Source organism: Dermacentor albipictus, chromosome 10 (genome assembly GCF_038994185.2).
Source record: "Dermacentor albipictus isolate Rhodes 1998 colony chromosome 10, USDA_Dalb.pri_finalv2, whole genome shotgun sequence".
Taxonomy (NCBI): domain Eukaryota; kingdom Metazoa; phylum Arthropoda; class Arachnida; order Ixodida; family Ixodidae; genus Dermacentor; species Dermacentor albipictus.
This window is the reverse complement of record NC_091830.1, coordinates 97,477,398-97,499,953: the sequence shown is the minus strand read 5'-3', so window position 1 is coordinate 97,499,953 and position 22,556 is coordinate 97,477,398. Positions and strand designations below refer to the sequence as shown.

At 44.3% G+C, this 22,556-nt stretch overlaps 1 protein-coding gene across 1 annotated transcript in view; it reads right to left on the bottom strand.

Moving 5' to 3' along the window:
* Positions 1-22,556, bottom strand: part of LOC135897303 (uncharacterized) — a 104,878-nt gene that overhangs the window by 40,245 nt on the left and 42,077 nt on the right. The window contains exons 6-8 of the mRNA XM_070526598.1: positions 10,165-10,284; positions 9,119-9,190; positions 3,143-3,262 (exon numbers count right to left, since the gene is read on the bottom strand). Of these exons, the coding sequence (XP_070382699.1) occupies positions 3,143-3,262; positions 9,119-9,190; positions 10,165-10,284 (312 nt within the window). The remainder of the gene's footprint in view (positions 1-3,142; positions 3,263-9,118; positions 9,191-10,164; positions 10,285-22,556) is intronic.

The window sequence follows — 22,556 nt, the reverse complement described above, 5'->3', positions numbered from 1 at the left end:
GGTAACTGCGCTGATGAAACGAACTAAGCTGGAGAAATTCTGACAGCATCGAACTTGGTCGGTTCTCGCAGTGAGATAAATATAGACACCCTAGAAGGTGAATGGGAAAACGGCGCGGTGGTTGCTCAATGGGTAAGACCGTCACACGCGTAATGCGAAAACGTGGGTTCGTTTCCCACCTGCGTACAGTTGTGTTTTCTTCCGTTTGTGTTAATCTATCATTTCTTTACTTCATTTAATATGTACAAGCAATTTCTCCTCTGCCGTGCTTGGTGTCATTTGGCTCCTTATGATATAGTTGTGCTTAGTTCTGTTTTTCTAAATACCATTCTTTAGTTTTTGCCGTTGATTTCGGGATGAGTGTCTTTGTTTGAAGAACTAATTATGAATAATTTTCCTCGTGACATAGGGATTTGTGCGATTTGTTCGCACACCTCTGGAGGAAATTGTGTGCTCAGCAGAAAACTTGACAGCATTCTTAATATGCGTCCACATGCGACCAACATCCCCAACCGACTCAGATTTAAAATAACTAGCAAGATAATCAATAATATTGTTGTCATGGGTGCAAGTAAAATCATTAACATTAAAATTGACTCGTCATCCCTGCTCTGTGTAAGGGGATTTCTAGTGAAGTTGTTGAAAACCACCCTTACAACTCCTGAGGGTGGGTATGTAATGCTTTATGCTATACCCACAAGTTAAGACTCAACCAAGGGCGGAAAAAAAGCTCTCAAAGAAAAAAAAGCAACGATGACGGGCCTTCCTGCTCAGGGGATGTCAAAGAGTTGTTTTACTCAGTACCACATGCAGCACTGTTTCCGATAGTTCGGGACTGCATTGAACAAAATGGCGTTCTCTCTTTTGAGAGCGGAGAAGGCATATGTGTTAATTGCTTCGTGATTAGGCTGAAATTTTATGTTTGTTTGGCTCTTGTTTCGTATGATTATCGTGTTCGCACTCAGCCTAAGAGTATTTGCACCGGTTCCTGTGTCAAGCCAGTTTCATTTAACATATCTTTAGCTACTATTGACCGAGATTTGTCTTTTGCCTTTACGGCGTGAAATTGCAGTATGTTTTTAGGCATGCGGATGATTTTTTGGTGATTTTAAAATCTACTATTTCTGCAGCCATCACTGATACAGTGTAAGAAGTCCTACCACTAATTGGACAACAAGGCCAATTAGCCAACAAGGCTTTCCTTTACACGTGAGCTGCCTTTACATGACAAGCTGCACTTTTTAGATTTATTCCTTTCTGAACGACACATTTGTTATAAGTACTGCCCACACTCACGCATAGCGCTTTCCTTTACCATTTGACTGGGCGCATACTAAACCTGGGCAATATGGGCAATAGCCTCCATGTGTCTTCAGGCGGCGTTGGTGAGGTGTTGTCCTCACAAAATGCAGGAATGCTTTAACTGTCAGGTTGCACGGCTACAAGGAGCCTGACACCCTTGCTCTATCATGGTTGCAGTGGCGGAAACCTACCTACAAATATTGAAAGGTAAGTGGAGAGCCAACCCGCTAGTGGAAGAAAGGCCGCAGGTTGTCCCGTGCATGCATCAAGTGGCCCACAGTTCAAAGGAAGTGGCGAGCAGGTACAAAGCATCTATTCTTTTTTGGCTCCATGGAAGTTTCTGGCTTGTCCCGACGCATCTCAGACCCTTTGTGGTAAAAAAAAACATATAAGGCCGTATATGACCTGAGCAGTTGGTGTGGTGTACGAAATTCTCCTTAATTGCGGCAGGGTGCATGTCGGCCAGACACGCCGTTGCATCAACGATAGGGCAAGATAACGCGAGCTGTCTGTTAGGAATAAGATTAATGCACATTTCACTATGCACTGCTATTTGTGCACGTATGAGCCAGATCTTTTTCATATCGGCATAATTGGCAAAAGCAAAGATTGCCAGCCACGGGAATTAACGCCTATTTCGCCAACACGAGACGTGACGTCTGTGCCAGCGATACATCTGTGGCTTTACGTAGCAATGAACGAGAGTTTTTGCACTCTATGATTGGATAATGATGGAAAACTTTCTTCAATATTGCGCGCAAGCGTACGTTCACACTTGGCAGCCTTCGCCTGCAAATATGATCATGTCTGTTTTCAATAAACTCGTTGCAAGTCACGCGCTTTCTTGTCCCAAAGGTTTCTTTTTCCGCACCTGCCATTGTTGCTTAGCGGCTTCGGGTGTTGGTTCGCGGCATCGAATCCCAACCATGGCGGCCGCATTTCGATGGGGTCGAAACACGAGAACAGCAGTCTACTTAGATTTAGGTGCCCGTTACAGAGCCCCAGATTGTCCAAATTCCTGGAGTCCCCCACTACGGCGTGTCTCACAATCAGGTCATGGTTTTGGTACATAAAACCCACTAATGTAATTTTTTTCATTTTTTTTCGGCCCTTGGTAGCGTATTAAGCTCGCGGTGTAGGATGAACCAACAAACCCAGCAACAATTTGTATTGAAGGTTATAATGCTTAATACTTTAGTGTAATGGTAGTAATGACAATTAAAACAATCGTAGTAATGGTAACTTCGACAGCACACCGTCGCCTTTAGCGGTGCTGTAACAACATCGAAATCAGTTGTTAGGCTGGTTCTCTTATATGGGAAGCCGCATTTCGATGGGGGCGAAATGCGAAAACACCCGTGTGCTTAGATTTAGGTGCACGTTAAAGAACCCCAGGTGGTCGAAATTTCCGGAGTCCTCCACTACGGCGTGCCTCATAATCAGAAAGTGGTTTTGGCACGTAAAACCCCAAATATTATTATTATATGGGAAAGGCAAGGGATGTCACTTCCTACGTCACAAGCTGCCGCTAACGCGGCTGGTTGGGCAACAGTAATCTTTACCGGGAAGCATATGCGGGGAGCGCTACATGCTTCGCATTGTTATCAGGACCCGTTACTCCTTGCACTGCAGCCGGGTTGGCCCACATTCTTGCTAATGAACGCGAACAAAAAAAAAAATGCCGACCGCCGAGAGGTTAGCAGTCTCTCTGTAAAATACATTTCTATGGCTAGTAGAAACGTCTGTTCCAGTGGACGAATCATAATTATAATTTACCCAAATATGTGTGCTTTCACCACGTAATACGCACGAAACAAAGTATTTGGCATATACCACTTACCTTGCAATTGCGGGCTAACGCAGCGACAGTATTTTTCTCCAGGAAGGCAGTAACCAAAGGGGCTTCCTTCAAGCTGGCAATATAGTTCGCATATAGGTCCGCCCTTGGGGCACGCGCGATCTAACATAAGTGAAATAAAGGATTAGGCTGATCCAACGCACATTTTGGAATCTATGAGAACTGTAGCTTTTGTCAGACTGGTAATGAAATGCTGCACACTTGCCTATTTCATACTTTTGTCCTTCGTGTAAAGGTGGGCTCGCATGTGTTCTAGGACATGCGAGCCAATTTGGCAGCTGTTACCTTGTCTTGTATTTGTTAATTTTTTTTGATTTAAAAAAGTATAGCGCCCGGGATTCTTTGCAGATTCCTATCTTCCAATTTCACTTTCAAATATCTTTATTTACCGGTATAGTTCTGGCGGTATAACTGAGCTAAAAGCTTTATGAACAGTTATGTGGCTTGTGCGATAAAAACTCTTCTTCGAACTTTATAGTGTGAGCACTAGTATAGAAAATATGGTCAACACGCGGCGTTAATATCAAATAGGTAAAATATTTCGAGTACTAGATATATTCGGGCATTCCAGTGACTCTCTTGACTGGTTCCACCCCTGTTATTGTTTGTATGTTTGCTCGATTATTGAACATAATGCGTTTATGCAAGCGTTACGGTTTTGCTTCCCTGTAATTAACACCAAGAAAATCTGAATGTGTCATACTGGTTGCAGCAGCGAGGTGCTGTACAGAAGTGGGGGGATGTTCTATCCCACCATTCGGTAAAATAGTAAAAAAAAGTATGAACGATTCCTCAAAGCAGCACCAGCACCCGGCCAGCCAGTAGTTTTGGTAAGGAAAGCGGGGAAGGGTTAGCAAAGAATGTCTCGCTTTAAAATATGCAAGATTAGATAAGTGCGGGCATTTTTGTTTATTTTATATTGTTTTTCTTAATTTGTGTGCTATTGCCTGCGTAAAGCGGATAAATTACCCGCCTCCAATGACATATTTCTCAAGAACAATGTTCATATAGGCGCCACAATAACTGCCACGATTACCCACTCAACCTCACTTCCCAGCGGGTGCGCAGCCCGCCACATACGCGGCGCTCATTTATGATGTAGTTGGGGGACCCGTACCCGACAGCATTTTAACCTTCCATAAGACATTGAGTCACAGAACCTTGCAACGTGAATAGTTGAATACTGGGCTATGGGTGAATATTCACAGTGAAGATTAGGTTGAGCTGCCGGCTAGCTAGGGTCCACATACTTGCTGTCGGCAGTGCCTGCAGGAGCTGCCAACCCCTCCACGCGTCGCGGTGATGGCAGTTTTCGAGCTAGGGGCTTTGTTAGTAGGGTTAACAGTATGAGTGTAACAACAATGAAATAACAAATATGCGTGAAGAGTGCGAAGTCTGTTACGATGTAGAGAACAGGTGGGATAGTGTATAGAAGAGTAATATATATATATTTGTATATATGGAATCTATATGCGAAGTCTCCACTTGATCAATTAGCGGGGAGCAACGTCTCTTCCAGTGGACGCATCATAAATATAATTTACCCAATTATGTGGGCTCTGACTGGTGCAGCTTGCTCAGCAGCCGAAGCCGAGTTTTCATTTTTGGCTATCACCCACTATTCGATAGACAATCAAAGCAGCAATTGCCGACACTGTGCCAGCGTCCCATCAGCCCCTTTCTGTAGATCCTCCATTCTTGATCATCATGCCTCCTTCAACCAACGCTTTCTGTCACCTCGTCGGCGCTCTTTCTCCCCAATACGTCGTCGACCCCTGCCTACAAAAGAGGAAAGCTAAACGCCGCATTTCATGAGGCACAAGCTTCGTCGCCGCCTCAGCACTGAACTCCTCACTTTTCTCGGTCAAACTTCATAGCTGTTTCTGTTGAAGGGGTCTCAAGCCTTCCCCTTGTGAACACTACAGCTCCTGTTTGTGCTATGAATGAAATACTGGATAGCCCTCCGTACCGCAACAGCGCAGCATGTTCAGCCGTTAGCAGCCTATACGGGCTGAGTTCTAATTTAGGACGTTTTGCACATCAAGGAATTCATAGTGCTGCCATCTTTCTCTCAAGACGTAATTTTTGGATAGGATTTCTTATGACACAAAGCCATCATCGACTGCGAGCGGGCAGAAGCTGAACCTTCTCCTTCATGCGACCTTCGTTTACACGATTCTCTGAAAGATCACCCTAAGTTAGTGGTCGCTGAAGGGACCGACATTCCTCCTCACGCCGCTGTGGTTGTACTATCCCCTTTGGAAACATTTCTGATGCCACTGTTCCGTCCCCTCCTCCTGAGACATTCATCACGCAAATAGTGTACTGCTCCCCATTGCGTCCTCCACTTTCTCGGCTGGTTCCATCCTTATTTTTGTATGCAACCTTTTGTCGGCTCCGATCACATTGGTTCGTGGCCAATGTCCCGGCTATGACCAAGCCAGTCAGTCCCTGCAAATTGTTGACGCGCCACATGCTACTTCTCTGGGCGACCTTACCGCCATCGGCGCTCTTTCTGACAAATTTTTCACCCACACATTTAGCCCGTGCATGGCTGAAGGCCTTACACCTCTCCAAGGCGGTGGTACTGGCACTCTCAGTTGACGTAACCCGCCTCATCACAGTGGTAACAGAGCGGTCATTGGTCGGGCATGCGGCAAATGTCCAAAGTACGCGCGGCTGGTCGAGCTTCTCCAAACTAAGAAACCACCTGTGCAGAATGAAGCATCGCATACGGGGTGATGGCGTTTAGCAGCGTTGGTGCAGGGATAGGGTGCCGCGATGCGTCGGCATTGTCACACGCTGCTGTTCGCCCACAGTAGGAAGTGTTTGCGGCGACGGGACGGTGCCTCTTAATACGTCCGCGTAAGTTGTGCGTCGGGGTTCACATGAAGTCGTGAACGCCTGAAATGGTGGAGCGGCCGGAACTGCTGCTTTGTAACGTGGTGTACCGAGCGCATGCTGCACTTCGTCACGCACGACGCTAGCTATGAAGTTCGCTGAAGGCTGCTGTACCTGATGCAGCTGTCAGCTCGTCGCAGACTACCGATCGAATCAGCTTGCGAAACGACTTAACGACAGTCGTGAGAGCTCCGAGGCCACTGGTAGCAGAGGACACATTCACTTACCGATCGTACTGGTGCGAGTGCTGGTACAGAGCCTTCTCCATAGTGACGGCTTTAGCGAGAAACTCCAAAACCGTTTCGGGTGAGCTACCAACGAGTCCACCAAAAAGCTGCTATTTCACGCCTCGCGTCATGTGACGCAGCTTGTCTTCCGTCATGGTAGCGTTAGCTCGCCTGAAGAAACGCACCATGTCTTCCACGTACATAGCCTCACTCTCAATAGGTTTCTGAATACGAGGCTGGATGGCCCATTCCGCTCATTCCGGCGATCGGAGATGGCGTAGGTGTCCAACAGGCTCCGCCAAAACTCACGCCATCATGTCAGAACGTCTTCACCGTTATGGAACCACGTGCGAGCACCATTCATAAGTAGATACATCAGAGCTACGATTCGTCATCCCATCCACTGAACTCCGCTACGCCCTCGAAGTCCACCAGCCAGTCTTCCACACATTCAAGAAGGTCACCATGGAAGGGATTTGGCACGCGCGGGTTTGCAGCGTGTAATGAGGAGGTACCGAAGCAGCCGTCGCATGGTTAGTTATGGTAGTATCGGATGTAGCATCAATACATGCCTACGTTGTCGTTGTTTTTGCAGAAAAAGGCTGGAACTCAGGGGCCAAAACACGGATTCTCCGACTGGCGCGGTGTACTGGCGTGGGCTCTGGTATCAGTTTAGCGTGCCTGCTACTCTGCGGGTTGTGTTGCATAGGTCGGGAATACCTTGCGCATCGACCAGACAAATGTCACCTTTAATTGACAGGCTACTTCCAAAGGAGGCCATTCAAATCATTGAAGGGGCAGCGCATTAGCGGCAAAAGACAAAGGCGCGAGCTCTTGAGCGTGCCCGTCCTCATCTTCTGAGAGCAAATGGTGCAAGCTCCTTGCACAAGACCGTATTAATATATGTGTTTATCTCTATATATTGCTTTGAATGAATACGCATGAACATATTGCCTGCCGGCAGGATTTGAGCGAAGGACCCTTAAGCACAGCAGCCCGGTGATGTAATCATTAGACCGTTGCCGCAAACTCCAGCAGGCGGAATAGAACATCCATAAGCATTTCTAGTGTAGAAGCCAGCGCGTTGATACACATGCAATGTTTCACCGTAATCAATAATTGCTCAAAAATACTGATTTCTTCAGTTTTATGACCTTTTCTAGAGAACACTACTCACATCCGTATACTTTAGATCCGTTTCAGAATTTCAATTTCAAGCGGCTAAACGTGTCTATGTGGGCTTTTGTTGCAATAGCACAGACTGGTGCGCAGAAGCAGCTGAAGGTTGCCCGTGTAGCAGGGGCGTGAGACCTATGGTTTGAGAGCCATGCAAGCTTGTGCCATGGTTTTCCCACGCGTAATAACATGGCTGTAGTGGTCGGAGCAGGCTTTTTGTAGTGAAGCACCGCCTTCCTCGCATCGGGCAAACATTCATCCATGTGTTAATTGTCAAAATGCTAGCCAAGAAGCTGTTGTGAAACAATATCCTCACTGACTCACTGAGGGTCATCATATGCACCAAGACCTCTGTAGTCCAGGCGTAAGAACTACGTGCTCCTGGGTGCGCTAGCTACGCACACTGCAGCTCAAGGCGGCGCCCCCCCCCCCCCCGCACGCAACGCTGGAGAAACAGGGCCACACTTTCCAAACCCTGCAGGGCGGAAACTGCAATAGCGCGGAGGGAACGGTCGCACACCGTATCGGATTCAGCTTCTACCAGCACTTTCAGCGCAACAGGCCCCATCTGTCTACTTGCTGTGGGAGTGCGTGCATGAAGGTGCAAGGAACCCGTGTACACCACCATCTACGGAAAGCAAATCCTCATTCTCCTAGTAGAGTGATACCCACATCGAACCACGCTGCTCGCCGCACTAAGCCTGACAGGCTTTGCACGAGCACAGCTCAGTTATGCCTCCCGCGACTGCAGCCGTTGCTCCGCCGTAGTCCTGACACCCTCGGTCATGGAGCACGAAATTGAAGGACACCAATCCTTGAGGAGGACGGATGGCACGGCTCTTGGCAGTCATCTGGCCTGCAAGCCCTACAGCATCACCGCCGAGCCCACATAACTCCCATTAACGAAAAACCCGGCACGAGTGTGATGGGAGACGGTTCCCCTGGCTACATGCGAAGCATGACAACCCCAAGCCACACTCGCCACCACAGTGCTAGCGCGCGCCACTGCCACGCATGCAGCATAATGAACTGTGTATTGCCGTCGCGCCAAGAACCCCCATCGAGATGCCGAGGGCAAACACAAAAGATCTGCCTGCCACTCTACTGCAGTGCTCCAAGCTTCTACACCAGCTCCCAGAGAACCACGACACCATCTGGCTGCACCCGGGAAATACTCTCACCATCAGCAACGCGGATGTCCGGAGGGCTGAGGCATAGTTTCACATCAAAGTAATCAGCGTGGACAATCACACTTACGATTGACACGTGTACGCCCCACCACTAGTGATATAAAGTGTCAGCTTTCATGCGTGCAACGGCAGAAGTTCTGTAACTTCTGAAGTTAAAACTTCCGATCTAAAACATATAGAAGCATGAGTAATGTGTTTGCACAATATAACAAAGTGGTTCGTGTATCGGAAGGCGCCGGAATTGGTGTCTACAAACCTGTACGATTTCGTCCTTTATGAAAACATGCTAATGTGTATGTGTTTGCCTTTAGCTTTGCTTTGATGTCATCTGGATTACTGTACTGCCTATGGGCCAGTTTACTGAACCATTGCTATAAAGCTGTTTAAAGGAATTCTCCAGCTATTGGGTCTCATCCTATACACATATTGCAATGAGTGTTTATGTGAAACTTAATGGTACTTACGTCGAACATAGTCGGAAGGCCGAACTCTCGAAGGGCGTGCAGTCGTTGTAGACGTTGCTGTGGGTGGCGCAGCTGTGGTAGGAAGGACGGTGTCATTGGTTCCCTTCTCACCTTCGGTTTATACACATATTTCATGAATTACAACTGCGACAATAATTGCTTTGCTTCGTAATTGGTCAATAGGTGACAGGACCAGAACTGATTTGTTATCTAAAACTCCGCATATGCGCTGCTGATCAGAAATATTTGCATTGCGTTTCTTTTATTTTACAATGATGGCGTATTTTTATTAGATTTCGTAGTATACTAATCATACGCTTTCGCAATTTTAGTTTCATAAATTCTGTTTTAATATAATATTGATACAATGGTACCAATCTCGTGAGTTGGAAGTATCGCGTCGGTTTCTAACATATGGAAGCTCACGAGGTGTCTCGTTTGAGACAGGCGCAAATTTTGCCAACATTTACATTGTCTTACAGGTGCACAAAAAAGAAAACCTGTAGCAGCTCTTTATTTCATGACTTCTCTTGCACACCTGATAGCGAGCATGGTAACGATCCGGTGTTTTCCCCCTGTGCGGCACGTACTAACTTAGGCCTAAGCTGACATTGATATTTGATGTTGAGAAAAAATTATCAGTTCCAGAAAAGATGTCCCGTGTAAACATGTGCTTGTCGCTAGGAACCTGCAGCCAAGCTTCTTTGTAAAATAATGTCGTTTCTTTATGTTAGTAACAGCCACTCCAGCATATCGTTTGATTTGCTTTCAAACGGATTCTACTCAGCCTAGACAGACAGATTTCCTATTTGGCTACCCAAATCATTCTCCATATAATAAGGAACTGACCTGACATTTTAAATTATGACATTAAAATGTATTGAAGCCCCGACGAACTGGAATCGTAAAATTTTGGCTTCAGAAGGTGGTGTGGTATCCAATCCCAGTATTTTAAATACGCTGCTAGACAATATATTTGACTCTGATCTTTAATTATGTGATGACACGTATATTGGACAGATTAGGCGTTAGAAGCAATAACTCACCTGTCCCGAGTTTCAGGTAACAATAGCAGTGATATGGAATGTTTCTACCGCATAAAGCGAACTCCCCACCGCTTAGAAGGCAAATAATAGCACAGTCGAAAATCTTCGGGCATCCGTGACCTTTGCGAGTGAAACACAACGACGGTCAATATGAATGTATATAGTGGCCTTTTCAGGCCTAGGCCTTCTACTGACTCAAGAAAAATTGGTAAACACCAAGAGAAACGAAGTGACACAAACATCGCACAAATTGATTGGCCCAGACAAATTATAATGCGAAGTATTATTTAGGAAGCTCAAAGCAAGATCACGTAAGGTCATATTGAGTTTTCGGTCCACCATAAAAAATCTGTTTCAAATGTACAACCCTGGCAAAATGGTGCTGCAATCTAAACTAGGCATAAAATTTTCTATAATGTGCAAAATTTGGGAGGATATAAGCAATAGGTAATAACAAAAATTTAAGCGATACCTAATACTGATACTGATAATCTGATACTGTTCTAATGTATGTCAAGTTTTAATCGTTCAGTGTATTTTCAATCAACCTTTTTTATTTTGTCCTCGCTTTCTTTTTTTTCTGATCATTGCATAAGTTGCATTGCATTTGTGTACGTTTTTCATGTTTATGTGTGTGCACACAAGTATTCATGTGTTCTGCCCCTCCTGCTTAGGCGGCCATTTGGGTCTGCCTTATTGAACAAATAAAATATAAAGAATAATTATTCACTAATTTGAGAATAGTTTTATCTATTAACATACCTTTTCTTAAATATTATCTATGAAGTGGAGGTACAGTTAAGGGGAGTGTCGTTGTAATACCATTATTGAAGTGTCCCGGAACCTTTCTTTCTTTCTTTATTACACACACATACATTTTATTATACAAGATAGGCACAATCTGTATGCTCCCATAGACAATGAATAGTACGGGGCCCATTTGAATATATACGAAATCATTACAAAATAATGGTAGTAAAGAGTTTCAAATATAGTAACAAAGAATACAAACAATACAACATTTCGCAATAAATACAGAAATATTGAGTAATGGTAGTGCATGGATTTGCAAAATGAAAACATATTGTACAGGTATTATTATTAGTCCTTTCGGAAAGTTAGCAACGAGAGCAGGGAAATTGCAACACTTCGTAATAAAAACAAGAAAAGCCTGATGAAATAATACTTGTACATGGTTTAACAAAAAGAGAACAGAAGAATTAGTTTGAGAAGCAGGGGTAATAACTTTGAAATAATACTTTTTCATTGCTTTCGGCAAGTTCGTCGAATTCTTTATGTAACGCTGAATACCATTCCATGCCTTCGCTCCAGCATCCTGTAGATGTTGTTTACCATAGGCGTTTTTTATTCGCGGGATATTTAAGTTACCAAAAGTATGGTTCCGAGTGTGCCGTTGTGGTGCGCTGAGTAACTAAATAGGGAATGGTTCGTTGTATCTTATAACATTGTTAATACATGTGGCTAATCGTAATTCCCGTACGAAATCAAAAGGCAAGATTTTTAGCATAGACAGCAGGGGTTTGCTTGATTCACAGTATTGCGAGAAAGTTATCGTACGTATAGCTCGTTTTTGCAACCATCGTACTGGTTCAAGGTAGGAGTTACTGTCGAACCCCAGGATTCCACATCGTGCACATGGCGGCAGTTCACTAGAATAAAGTATGAAATAAGGAGTATTGAAACGTCAAAGTATACACGACCTTGCACGAGGGCATAACAACTTGAAACTAATTTAGAGCACACAGCGTCTAGCTGGAACTGCCAATTTAAGCAGCTGTCTAGAAGCACACCAAGGTATGAGAGCGAGTTAGTACTATCGAGGGGGCAGTTTTTGATACGTAGTATTATATCATTAGGCGGAGTAGTAATATTTCTGGAATGGAATACCGTGCATATAATGTTCTTGACATTATAGGTAAGTTTGTTAGCAGTAAACCAATCAACAATTTTGGCTAGTTCAGTGCTCCTTTTTTCTTCTATATCTGAAATATTTTCACCAGGAATAATAATGGCGGTGTCGTCAGCATACATGGGCATTTCGGCAGTGGTTTTGTGGCAAGTCATTTATGCATAGCAAGTAAAGCATCGGACCTAGTACCGAACCTTGTGACACACCTGTGTGCATGGACTGAAAAGAAGAAGTTATGTTGTTAATTATTACCATTTGCTGACTACTTCTAAGGTAACTGTCTAAAAAGTGCAATGTTGTGCTGCGGAAGCCATATTTACGTAATTTGTAAACTAAGATATTGTGGTCTACGGTATCATATGCTTTTTTGAGGTTAAGAAAAGCTGCTACAGCGAATTTCTTATTTTGAAGGGCAGCAATTAATGTTTGACTTAGTGTGAGCACTGCTCTGTTTGTATAACGCACTGGTCAGAACTAATTGTTGATGTGGACATAACACGAGATATTTGTCAAAAAATAAATGCGTGTGTTTTCCGATTATTTTTTCGTAAGTATTGTTAGGAACACTCAGTACAGATATAGGGCGGTAGCTAGAAGGGTCAGACCCGTCCCCCTCTTTATAAGCACGGGTAACTTCGGTAATCTAAAATGTCGATGGATATTTTCCACTACGTTCTAAGTGGTTGAATAGATCGCATATTATGTTTCGCAAAATATCAATATTATCTTTTTAAACACGCGTTGCGATCTCGTGCGGGCCCGGCGCTTTAGTGATTACCAGCGAACTCACAATAGACATAATTTCATAAGGCTCTATAATATTATTGCGAAAGCAATACTACTCCAGGTGTACCCACTCGTCGCGTATGCTGTGACCCCACCAGCGCCAGCGCTGCGCTTAGCAGGTGGTGTGACGTCAGCTCTCTCGTTTGCTATGACGACGCATGACGTCAGCCGCCGCAGCTAGAAGAGAGCCGCTCGTCACTTGTGCCATGGCTGCGGAGCCGGCGCGTGCCTAAAGGCCGATCCACATTACAGACCAAGTCTGCGGGCCGATCGGTCACGTGATGCGACATCACGGCCCGCCGCGGTCCGGTCCGGCGCAGAGCACATCCACACGGCGGACCGCCATAGCAGACGGCAGAGCAGACCAACCAGCTACACTCTCGCCCAGAATGTTATCATTGTTATCATTCCGGCTCGAGTCCCAAAAAGCCGGGAGCTGCTCAACGAGAGACACAAAATAAAAAACCTCCTCGCCACTCCAAGAGGAAACGGTGTTTGATATATCTGCTGCACGCACGTGTGCGCGGAACGGCGGGTGTGAAACGACTGGCTTGCCTGGCTTTTGCTGAGCCGAAAACCAGATTGGATTTGGCTGAAGACACTCTGTTGCAGGGCAACATTCCTTGGCGACGCCAAAATCGCTGCGGTTTGCATGCGGTCCGACGCCAAAACTGAAGCAGGCAAAGCCTCGGCGATTTGTTGGACCGCGAGGGCTGCGGTCTTGCACGGGCCAACGGCGGTACGCACCAACTGGTGCCGTCCTATCACGTGAGGCGCGGACCGTGGTCCAAAAGAGCAATTTGGTCCGTCGTGTGGATCGGCCTTAAGAGCTGGTCTGCTCTTAAGGCCGATCGGGATATATCGGGATCGGGATCGGGCTTCACTGGGATATATAGCGGTGCGCTACGCGTTAGTTGATCAGTCTCGCCATGGAAGTTACCGACGAAGACTATATATCTGAATCTAGTTGCTCTACTGCTTCGGACCAGTTAAATTCTATTATAGCGTCTTCTTTCGAGTCAATAAAAATTGATTTCATGAGTGAAACAAGTATTTGTCTTTAATTGGTCCAAGCTTGGTCCAAGCTAAACCTCAAGTTACACCACAGGCAGAACTACAATCGTAGCCATGCAGATATTGTTTTCGCGATTCAACCAGGTTTAAAGAGAGGTAAACCACAGCCAATCTTTATATCGAAACTATTGGTCGTGGAAATAGGTTCATAAGAAGCTTTTCTACGACATTTCAGTGTTTTAGCCAGTGGGCGACCAACATTTGTAAAGGAAGTGTTAAAGTCATTGACAGTTTTCTTAGTAACATTATCAGGTACAATTTTTCATTGCGAGTACGTCCAGTTGTTTCGTTGATTATTTGCAATGTTTTCCGAGAATAACCAGCAGCATGTTCAATAACGTTGGAGTAACAGTATTTTTTTTACATTTACGCGACAGTGCAATAGATTTATTACGGGCAGCCTTGTACACAATTAGAAGATGGGCATTATGCTTATCACATTTCCATTTATGATACCAAAAGTTCTTTGCCTCAAGCGCATTTAATAAATTCATGGTCATCCATATGTATCATTCGTACCATCCATTGGTATCTAATATGTACGCATATTGATGATAGTTTCGAAGTTTTTAACGGAGTCTGTAATAACTATAATTACATTATTAAATTCTTCGTCTAGCAGGAGGTCATGATAAACCTCCTGCTAACTCATTGAAAGTAAAAAGTTATGAAACTTTGAATAATCAATTCGGCCAATTGTTCTGTGGCCAGTATGGCGTACCATAGGCGCGTTTTCTAACGTGACAAAGCTTTGTATGTTATCGGTGACAGGCTCGTCAAAAACGCCTGCTGATGTGTCAGTAGGAATATTAGTGAGCACATGATCTAGAATTGTCTCTGATGTGCCAGTCACCCGCGTACGCATAGAGATTAAATTGCGAAATTTTATGGTTTTATTATGTAAATAAATTCTTTGCTGCTAGCGTTCAAGGCATCAATATTTATATTGCCAAGAATTACAACCTGAGTACGGCCACTCCCTGTCAGGGCTGGAAGAATTTCCTCAAGTTTGTCAAGAAAACAGCTAGTGGCTGTGTTTTGTGGCTCACAAATGACACCGACAACAACAGAGGATTGGATCTGTAGAAATAGTGCTTCAATATACCTTATGCTAAATGTGACTTAAGATAGTATTGTTAAGGGGAGTCCGTTCTTGACGAAAAGGGCTACCCCTCCGCCGCGCGAATGAGATGCGCGTGGCTGAAATATCCCTTTATAGCCAGGTACGGGAACTGTTTCTTCCTTTCTCAGCCACGTTTCACCGGCTGGAATAACGTCATAATGTTTATCATGCTGTGAAATAAACGGTGGAAGAAGGTTAAGGTTTTTTCTTATACTGCGGACGTTGTAGTGCAAGAACGTTAAATTTCTTTTCGCGTTAGATTTGCGAACTTCAGCCGTTGCAACCTTAACTTATTTTTTTAAGGTCCTCGATAGATGACACATGTAGTACTCGAGAGTTTTCCCTTGTACGCATACCTTTTTATCGGCCACCTAAGCAAACTTCCAGTTCTCTCGTCCTGCTGACATGGCCTTACCCAGAAAAACTTTGTTCCCAGCATATAAATGTTCGTTCACGTATATCGGCGTGTTATTTTGAAAAGCAAGCATTGAACTATTGAGTTGGTGATTTTTGACTGCTCTTAAGAAGATATCTCTGGAGGTCGTTGGCACAAATCTTACGACAATATTAGGGGGAGGGCTGCCTTTTGTGGGAACACGATGGGCAGCGTGTTCAATCGTGTTCGAGTTGTGGCACAGCAGAAACCGACAACTCTGGCAACAAAGGCCACATCATCCGTAGTAAAGTTCTAGGCTCCGGCTCCTTAAGGTAGAACGCCACATTCAAAACTCAATTTTCTCGCACAAGAATGATTTTTTGCTTTGTACATCTTATGTATGCCCAAACGTTCTGTTACAAACAAAGTTATTTTCCTATCACCCTTAGTTTGGGAGTTAGAGTGAGGTTTCCTGCCCATACCCTCGTATTGCTCAACCGAAACCTCACTGCATTAGTTCCGAAAAGCAGTGCTATTATTTTATTGCAATGGTATTGAAAACGATTTTTTATTTTATGTTGTCTCTAACATACAAGGGTGTCTGTACTAAGTTGTGCACTTGTCTGTCTTTAAAAGTCTAGAAACTGCCACAATTGCTATATGACCTCAGTGTGTTGTTCTGGAGATCTTTCGCAGGGTTTGGAACATTTTTTTACAGCGGAACTCTATGTGGCTAGTGTTCCGTGCATTTTTTGTGTGCGTCCACAAAACTGTCATCATCAGTGGTTCATATGCCCGTAGGCACTTATACTCCAGCAAGCAAGCAAAAAATTGCAATGGCTCATGACATCATAGGACAGAGGCTACAAGCACTCAGCAAAGTGAAACCGACGGTGTTTACATTCTTTCCAATCACGCAAAAAGCATAGAGAACAGCACATCGAAGAACGTTATCCTCAATGGATCATACCCGGGAAGCAATGGCTCATACCTCCGTAAGCAAGCAAGAAATGCAATGGCTCATAGCCACGTTAGGTTCGTGGCTACTCACTTTGCGTGGGTTAGTTGTGATCACTGTCCCTGTGGTCGTTGTCGGTGATTTCAGTCTGGATGTGTCGGGACCGAAAAGGGAGTGATTTACACTTATCGTGTTGCAGGCATGTCACTTTCGATGCCACATCGATCCGGCCCAACCGACAATTCAGCCGCGTACGTGCATCGATTACACTACCAAATAATCTGTTTTCTGTTGCTAGTATGCAGAAAATAACACAGAAAATAACCGCGATGTATCAATGTAGCTAATACTAAGATTCTCTGTAAGGTTGTAGCCAAACCAACCAGTGTATATCATAGTAATCACATAGCTTTTGTCACTGTCATTAAGAAATGATGAAAATAAATACATTTACCTTTGTCTAATTTTCTGTAATGTGCTACAGCCTCACTGGTCATCCACTTTCACAGAGTGAAATGGCTCCTCAATTTTTTAGGTTTATCCCAAAACAATATTTTGCGCTAACTTCTGTTACACAAACCCTGATAACATTTTTCTGAAGAAATATCCTGAAATAAAACTTTGGCCCCATTCCTTGCCTAGACATGTGTGCAACGTATAGAATGAAAGCAATTAATGGAATATTTTTGAATTTAGATGCCATTTTGCAATAAATTGGCCTGAATGGGCTATTTATTTCACTTTGCTTAGTTTTCCGAACACTACTTCCTTAATAATGGCCACATTAAATTTATCCTAGTTCATTGCATAAGTCTCGCTCTTCACTACATAAAGGCTAACTCTTTGTTCCAGCAATTGAGTAATTACACACCGCTGCTGGCGCGACTATTACTTTAACACATTTTGTGGGACAAAAACCTACCAAGAATAAAATAAAACATTTTGCACTTTAAATGGTTGCCCAAGTTAAATAAGACATTCTTATTCGGGAACAAAAGTTATTTCGATCCTGGCTTCTGATTAAAGAAATTTTTTGTGTGTGTCTATGTGGTCTCCCGACTTAAGAAGGAGCTTTAGATCGGGGTCTCCAATCTAAATACATGGGAAAGCAGAAATCGTGTTTCTCGGTAATCACTCCACCGAATTTGATGAGGTCTGTCGCATTCAAATGAAAACTCTAATATCTAGTGACTCTTACTGGGTAATTTGAATATTAGGCCGTCAATGTCTTAATAAATATTGTTGAAATTCTCAGAAAACGAAACTGCCTTGTTTAGAACTCTGTATCTGAGCAAATAAAAGCGATAATCTAAAAAGTGCGTCTAATAGTAAATATAAAGCGGACATAATTGATGCAATAAACATGACTCTCAAACAGATCAAAATTTATTAGTTGGGCTTATACAAAGCCCTTGTAAACAATGTAGCGTATTTACGAAAGGTGTAAATTGACATATCAAATTTGTCCACTTTGGGTGCTCTAATGGACGCAGCCTACAGAACAGCGCCATTTGTTATTTTCCACAGATAAATATGTAAATTTCTTGCTTCTATTTTGCTAACCTTACCAATTTTTAATAACAAGTTTCATGAAATTCAGCACCTTAATGAAAACTCCACTTCCAGCCGTCACTATAATTCAACTTTCTCTCTCAAATGCAACAGGTTTCATTAAAATCGACCCAACTATTTCTCAGAATATCCTTTCCGCGCTTCACATATATTCGAATAGACTTCATATAGGAGGTTGTGGCCAAGTACTGCACCAGGATGTCCAATCCTGCTCTGGTGAGGGAGTGCGTTACCGGTTCTGGTCACCGGGATCAGTCCGCACTCCTGGCCTGTTTATGCAATTTTTTAAACCAGCGGACTTTTTTTAATCTGGTGGAAAATTGCCGGCACCGGGATTCCAACCACGGACCCCCTGCACGCGAGGCGTGTGTTCCACCTCTACGCCACCGCTGCACACAGGACAGGCTGCCATTGGAATATGAACCTGGCAATGTTTAACGCTAGAATGTTATCTAGTGAGGCGAGTCTAGCAGTGCTATTGGAGGAATTAGAGGGCAGTAAATAGGATATAATAAGGCTCAGTGAAGTCACGTGTCCAAAATAAGCATATACAGTGCTAAAAAGCGGGCACGTCCTGTGCTACCGGGGCTTAGCGGAGAGACGAGAACTAGGAGACGGATTCCTGATTAATAAAAACATAGCTGGTAATATACAGGAATTCTATAGCATTAACGAGAGGGTGGCAGGTCTTGTTGTGAAACTTAATAAGAGGTACGAAATGACGGTTGTACAGGTATACGCCCCCTACATGCAGTCATGATGACCAGGAAGTCAAAAGCTTCTATGAAGACGTGGAATCGGCGATGAGTAGAGTGAAAACAAAATACACTATATTAATGGGCGACTTTAATGCCAAGGTAGGCAAGAAGCAGGCTGGAGACAAGGCAGTGGGGGAATATGGTATAGGCACTAGGAATAGCAGGGAGAGTTATTAGTAGAGTTTGCGGAACAGAATAATATGCGGATAATGACTACCTTCTCCCGCAAGCGGTATGGCCAAAGATGGACGTGGAGGAGCCCGAACGGCGTAACTAGATATGAAATAGACCTCATACTCTGCGCTAATCCTGACATCATACAGGATGTGGACGTGCTCGGCAAGGTGCGCTGCAGTGACCACAGAATGGTAAGAACTCGAACTAGCCAAGACCTTATGAGGGAAGGGAAGAAACTGGTGCATAAGAAGCCGATTAATGAGTTAGAGGTAAGAGGGAAAATAGGGGAATTCCAGATCAAGCTACAGAACAGGTATTCGACTTTAACTCAGGAAGAGGACCTTAGTGTTGCAGCAATGAATGACAATCTTGTGGGCATCATTAAGGAGTGTGCAATGGAAGTCGGTGGTAACTCCGTTAGGTAGGATAGCAGTAAACTATCGCAGGAGGCGAAAGATCTGATGAAGAAACGCCAATGTATGAAAGCCTCTAACCCTACAGCTAGAATAGAACTGGCAGAACTTTCGAAGTTAATCAACAAGCGTAAGACAGCTGACATAAGCAAGTATAATGTGGATAGAATTGAGCATGCTGTCAGGAACGGATCAAGCCTAAAAGCAGTGAAAAAAAAATTAGTAATTGGCAAGAATCAGATATATGCGTTAAGAAACAAAGCCGGCAATATCATTACTAATTTGGATGAGATCGTTCATATGGCTGAGGAGTTCCACAGAGATTTATACAGTACAAGTGGCACTCGCGACAATTATGGAAGAGAGAATAGTCTAGAGGAACTTGAAATTCCACAAGTAATGCCGGAACAAGTAAAGAAAGCCTTGGCAGCTATGCAAAGGGGTAAGGCAGCTGGAGAGGATCAGGTAACAGCAGATTTGTTGAAGGATGGGGGGCAGATTGTTCCAGAGAAACTGGCCACCCTGTATACGCAATGCCTCATGAGCTCGAGCGTACCGGAATCTTGGGAGAACGCTAACATATCCTAATCCATAAGAAAGGGGACGCCAAAGACTTGAAAAATTATAGACCGATCAGCTTACCGTCAGTTGCCTACATACTATTTACTATTTACTATGGTAATCGCAAATAGAATCAGGAACACCTTAGACTTCTGTCAAGCAAAGGACCAGGCAGGATTCCGTAAAGGCTACTCAACAATAGACCATATTCACACTATCAAACAGGTGATAGAGAAATGTGCGGAATATAACCAACCCCTATATATAGCTTTCATTGATTACGAGAAAGCGTTTGATTCGGTAGAAACCTCAGCAGTCATGGAGGCATTAAGGAATCAGGGTGTAGATGAGCCGTATGTAAAAATACTGTAAGATATCTGTAGCGGCTCCACAGCCACTGTAGTCCTCCATAAAGAAATCAACAAAATACCAATAGAGAAAGGCGTCAGGCAGGGAGATGCGATCTCTCCAATGCTATTCACAGCGTGTTTAGAGGAGGTATTCAGAGTCCTGGATTGGGAAGAATTGGGGATAAAAGTTAATGGAGAATACCTTAGTAACTTGCGATTCGCTAATGATATTGCCTTGCTTAGTAACTCGGGGACCAATTGCAATGCACGCTCACTGACCTCGAGAGGCAAAGCAGAATAGTGGGTCTAAAAATTAATGTGCAGAAAACTAAAGTAATGTTTAACAGTCTCAGAAGAGAACAGCAATTTACAATAGGTAGCGAGGCATTGGAAGTGGTAAGGGAATATATCTACTTAGGGCAGGTAGTGACGGCGTATCCGGATCAAGAGACGGAAATAATCGGAAGAATAAGAATGGGCTGGGGTGCGTTTGGCAGGCATTCTCAGATCGTGAACAGCAAGTTGCCATTATCCCTCAAGACAAAAGTGCCTAATAGCTGTGTCTTACCAGTACTCACCTACGGGGCAGAAATATGGAGGCTTACGAAAAGGGTTCTGCTCAAATTGAGGACGACGCAACGAGCTATGGAAAGAAGAATGATGGGTGTAACGTTCAGGGATAAGAAAAGAGCAGTTTTGGTGAGGGAACAAACGCGAGTTGATGACATCTTAGTTGAAATCGAGAAAAAATTGGGCATGGGCAGGACGTGTAATGAGAAGGGAAGATAACCGATGGTCATTAAGGGTTACGGACTGGATTCCAAGGGAAGGGAGGCATAGCCGGAGGCGGAAGAAAGTTAGGTCGGCGGATGAGATTAGGATGTTGGCAGGAACAACATGGCCACAATGACCGGGGTAGTTGCAGAAGTATGGGAGAGGCCTTCGCCCTGCATCGGCTGTAACCAGGCAGATGATGATGATGATGATGAATAGACGGCAGCGGTGTTGGGCCGGAGCTAAACTTTCGTCTTAAGGCGTTAAGATGCAGCTACCGCACAGCTCGCGAGCCCATTGGGCGAATGCACGCGTTTATTGGTGCAGTGATTGGACAGTAGGGAAGGAGGAGGGCAGCACAGGTTTATATCTACCTGGGCGCCGCTGACCATTCTAGAACGCCGCTTCCGCTCTCGCACTACAATAGAGCCTCTTCCTTTTCACCCTCTCTCTCTTCGTCCAACAAAGAATGTTACGTATTTACTTAGATAAATATGTATTGCCTTAATATAGGCGACACCATTGACTCTTACATATATTGTTTTGTCATTTAAATAAGCAGCCACTGTGTAATGGCCCACACCTCGATAGTTGCCCTAGTGAAGTGCGAGCTGTATATTGAAAAGCGAAGCTTTTTGCGGACCTTCCTGGCCTTCCCGAGCGTCGCTTCAGCCTGGCTGTTCTCTTGCCGAATAGGTCAGACAATCGCAACGCAGTACACGCGCCGCTGGATTCTTTGTATGATCACAAGATGGCGCTCGCCTCCGTGCATACGCGATTAAGAGGTGACTTGAGGATTGGTGGAAGAAAAGTAGGGAAATGACGAAAAAACGGAAACGAACACACAGTTCGCAATAGGGGATCAGAAAATTTGGGTGTGAGAGTTCGTAGCGTTTGTTTTTTTTAACCTAGGTAAGACATTAGGGAGGATAACAGCTTTAGCTTGGTGGCGCAACCCACCGCCCCGATCCAAAGGGGACGCTCATAGCATCCATCCATCCATTCGTCCAACCATCCACGCACATCCAGAGGGCTAGACGAGGTTCCCGTTAGGCTGATTAATGAACTAGGACCAAAAAGTAAGGAAGCTCTCGTGGAAGCAGTGGAAAAAACTTTAAAAGATAGACGAATACGAGACAGTTGGCGACAAAGCAGAATGAATTTGATTTATAAAGGTAAGGGGGAGAAACCTAGAATTCACTTGTATAGGCCGTTGACCATTACATCGGTAATATACAGACTAGCAATGTAGGCAATCAAATTAAAGCTTCATGCATGGTCATAGAATAATAGCATTTTGGGAGAGCTTCAGAATGGCTCCAGAAGAGGTAGGCGTTTGGATGATAACTCGTTTGTTCTTGCTCAGTGTATTGAGGAGGGGAGGAGTAGATTTTAATGAAGAGAAAGGAGGAGAGGTCGGCCTGGAGAGCGTGTCTCTAGCCTGCTACTCCTCACTGGGGAATGGGTAAGTGGGAAATACAGGGAAAGGTAGGTGGCGGATGATTATGATATGGTACAATGAGATACTATATACACGTTG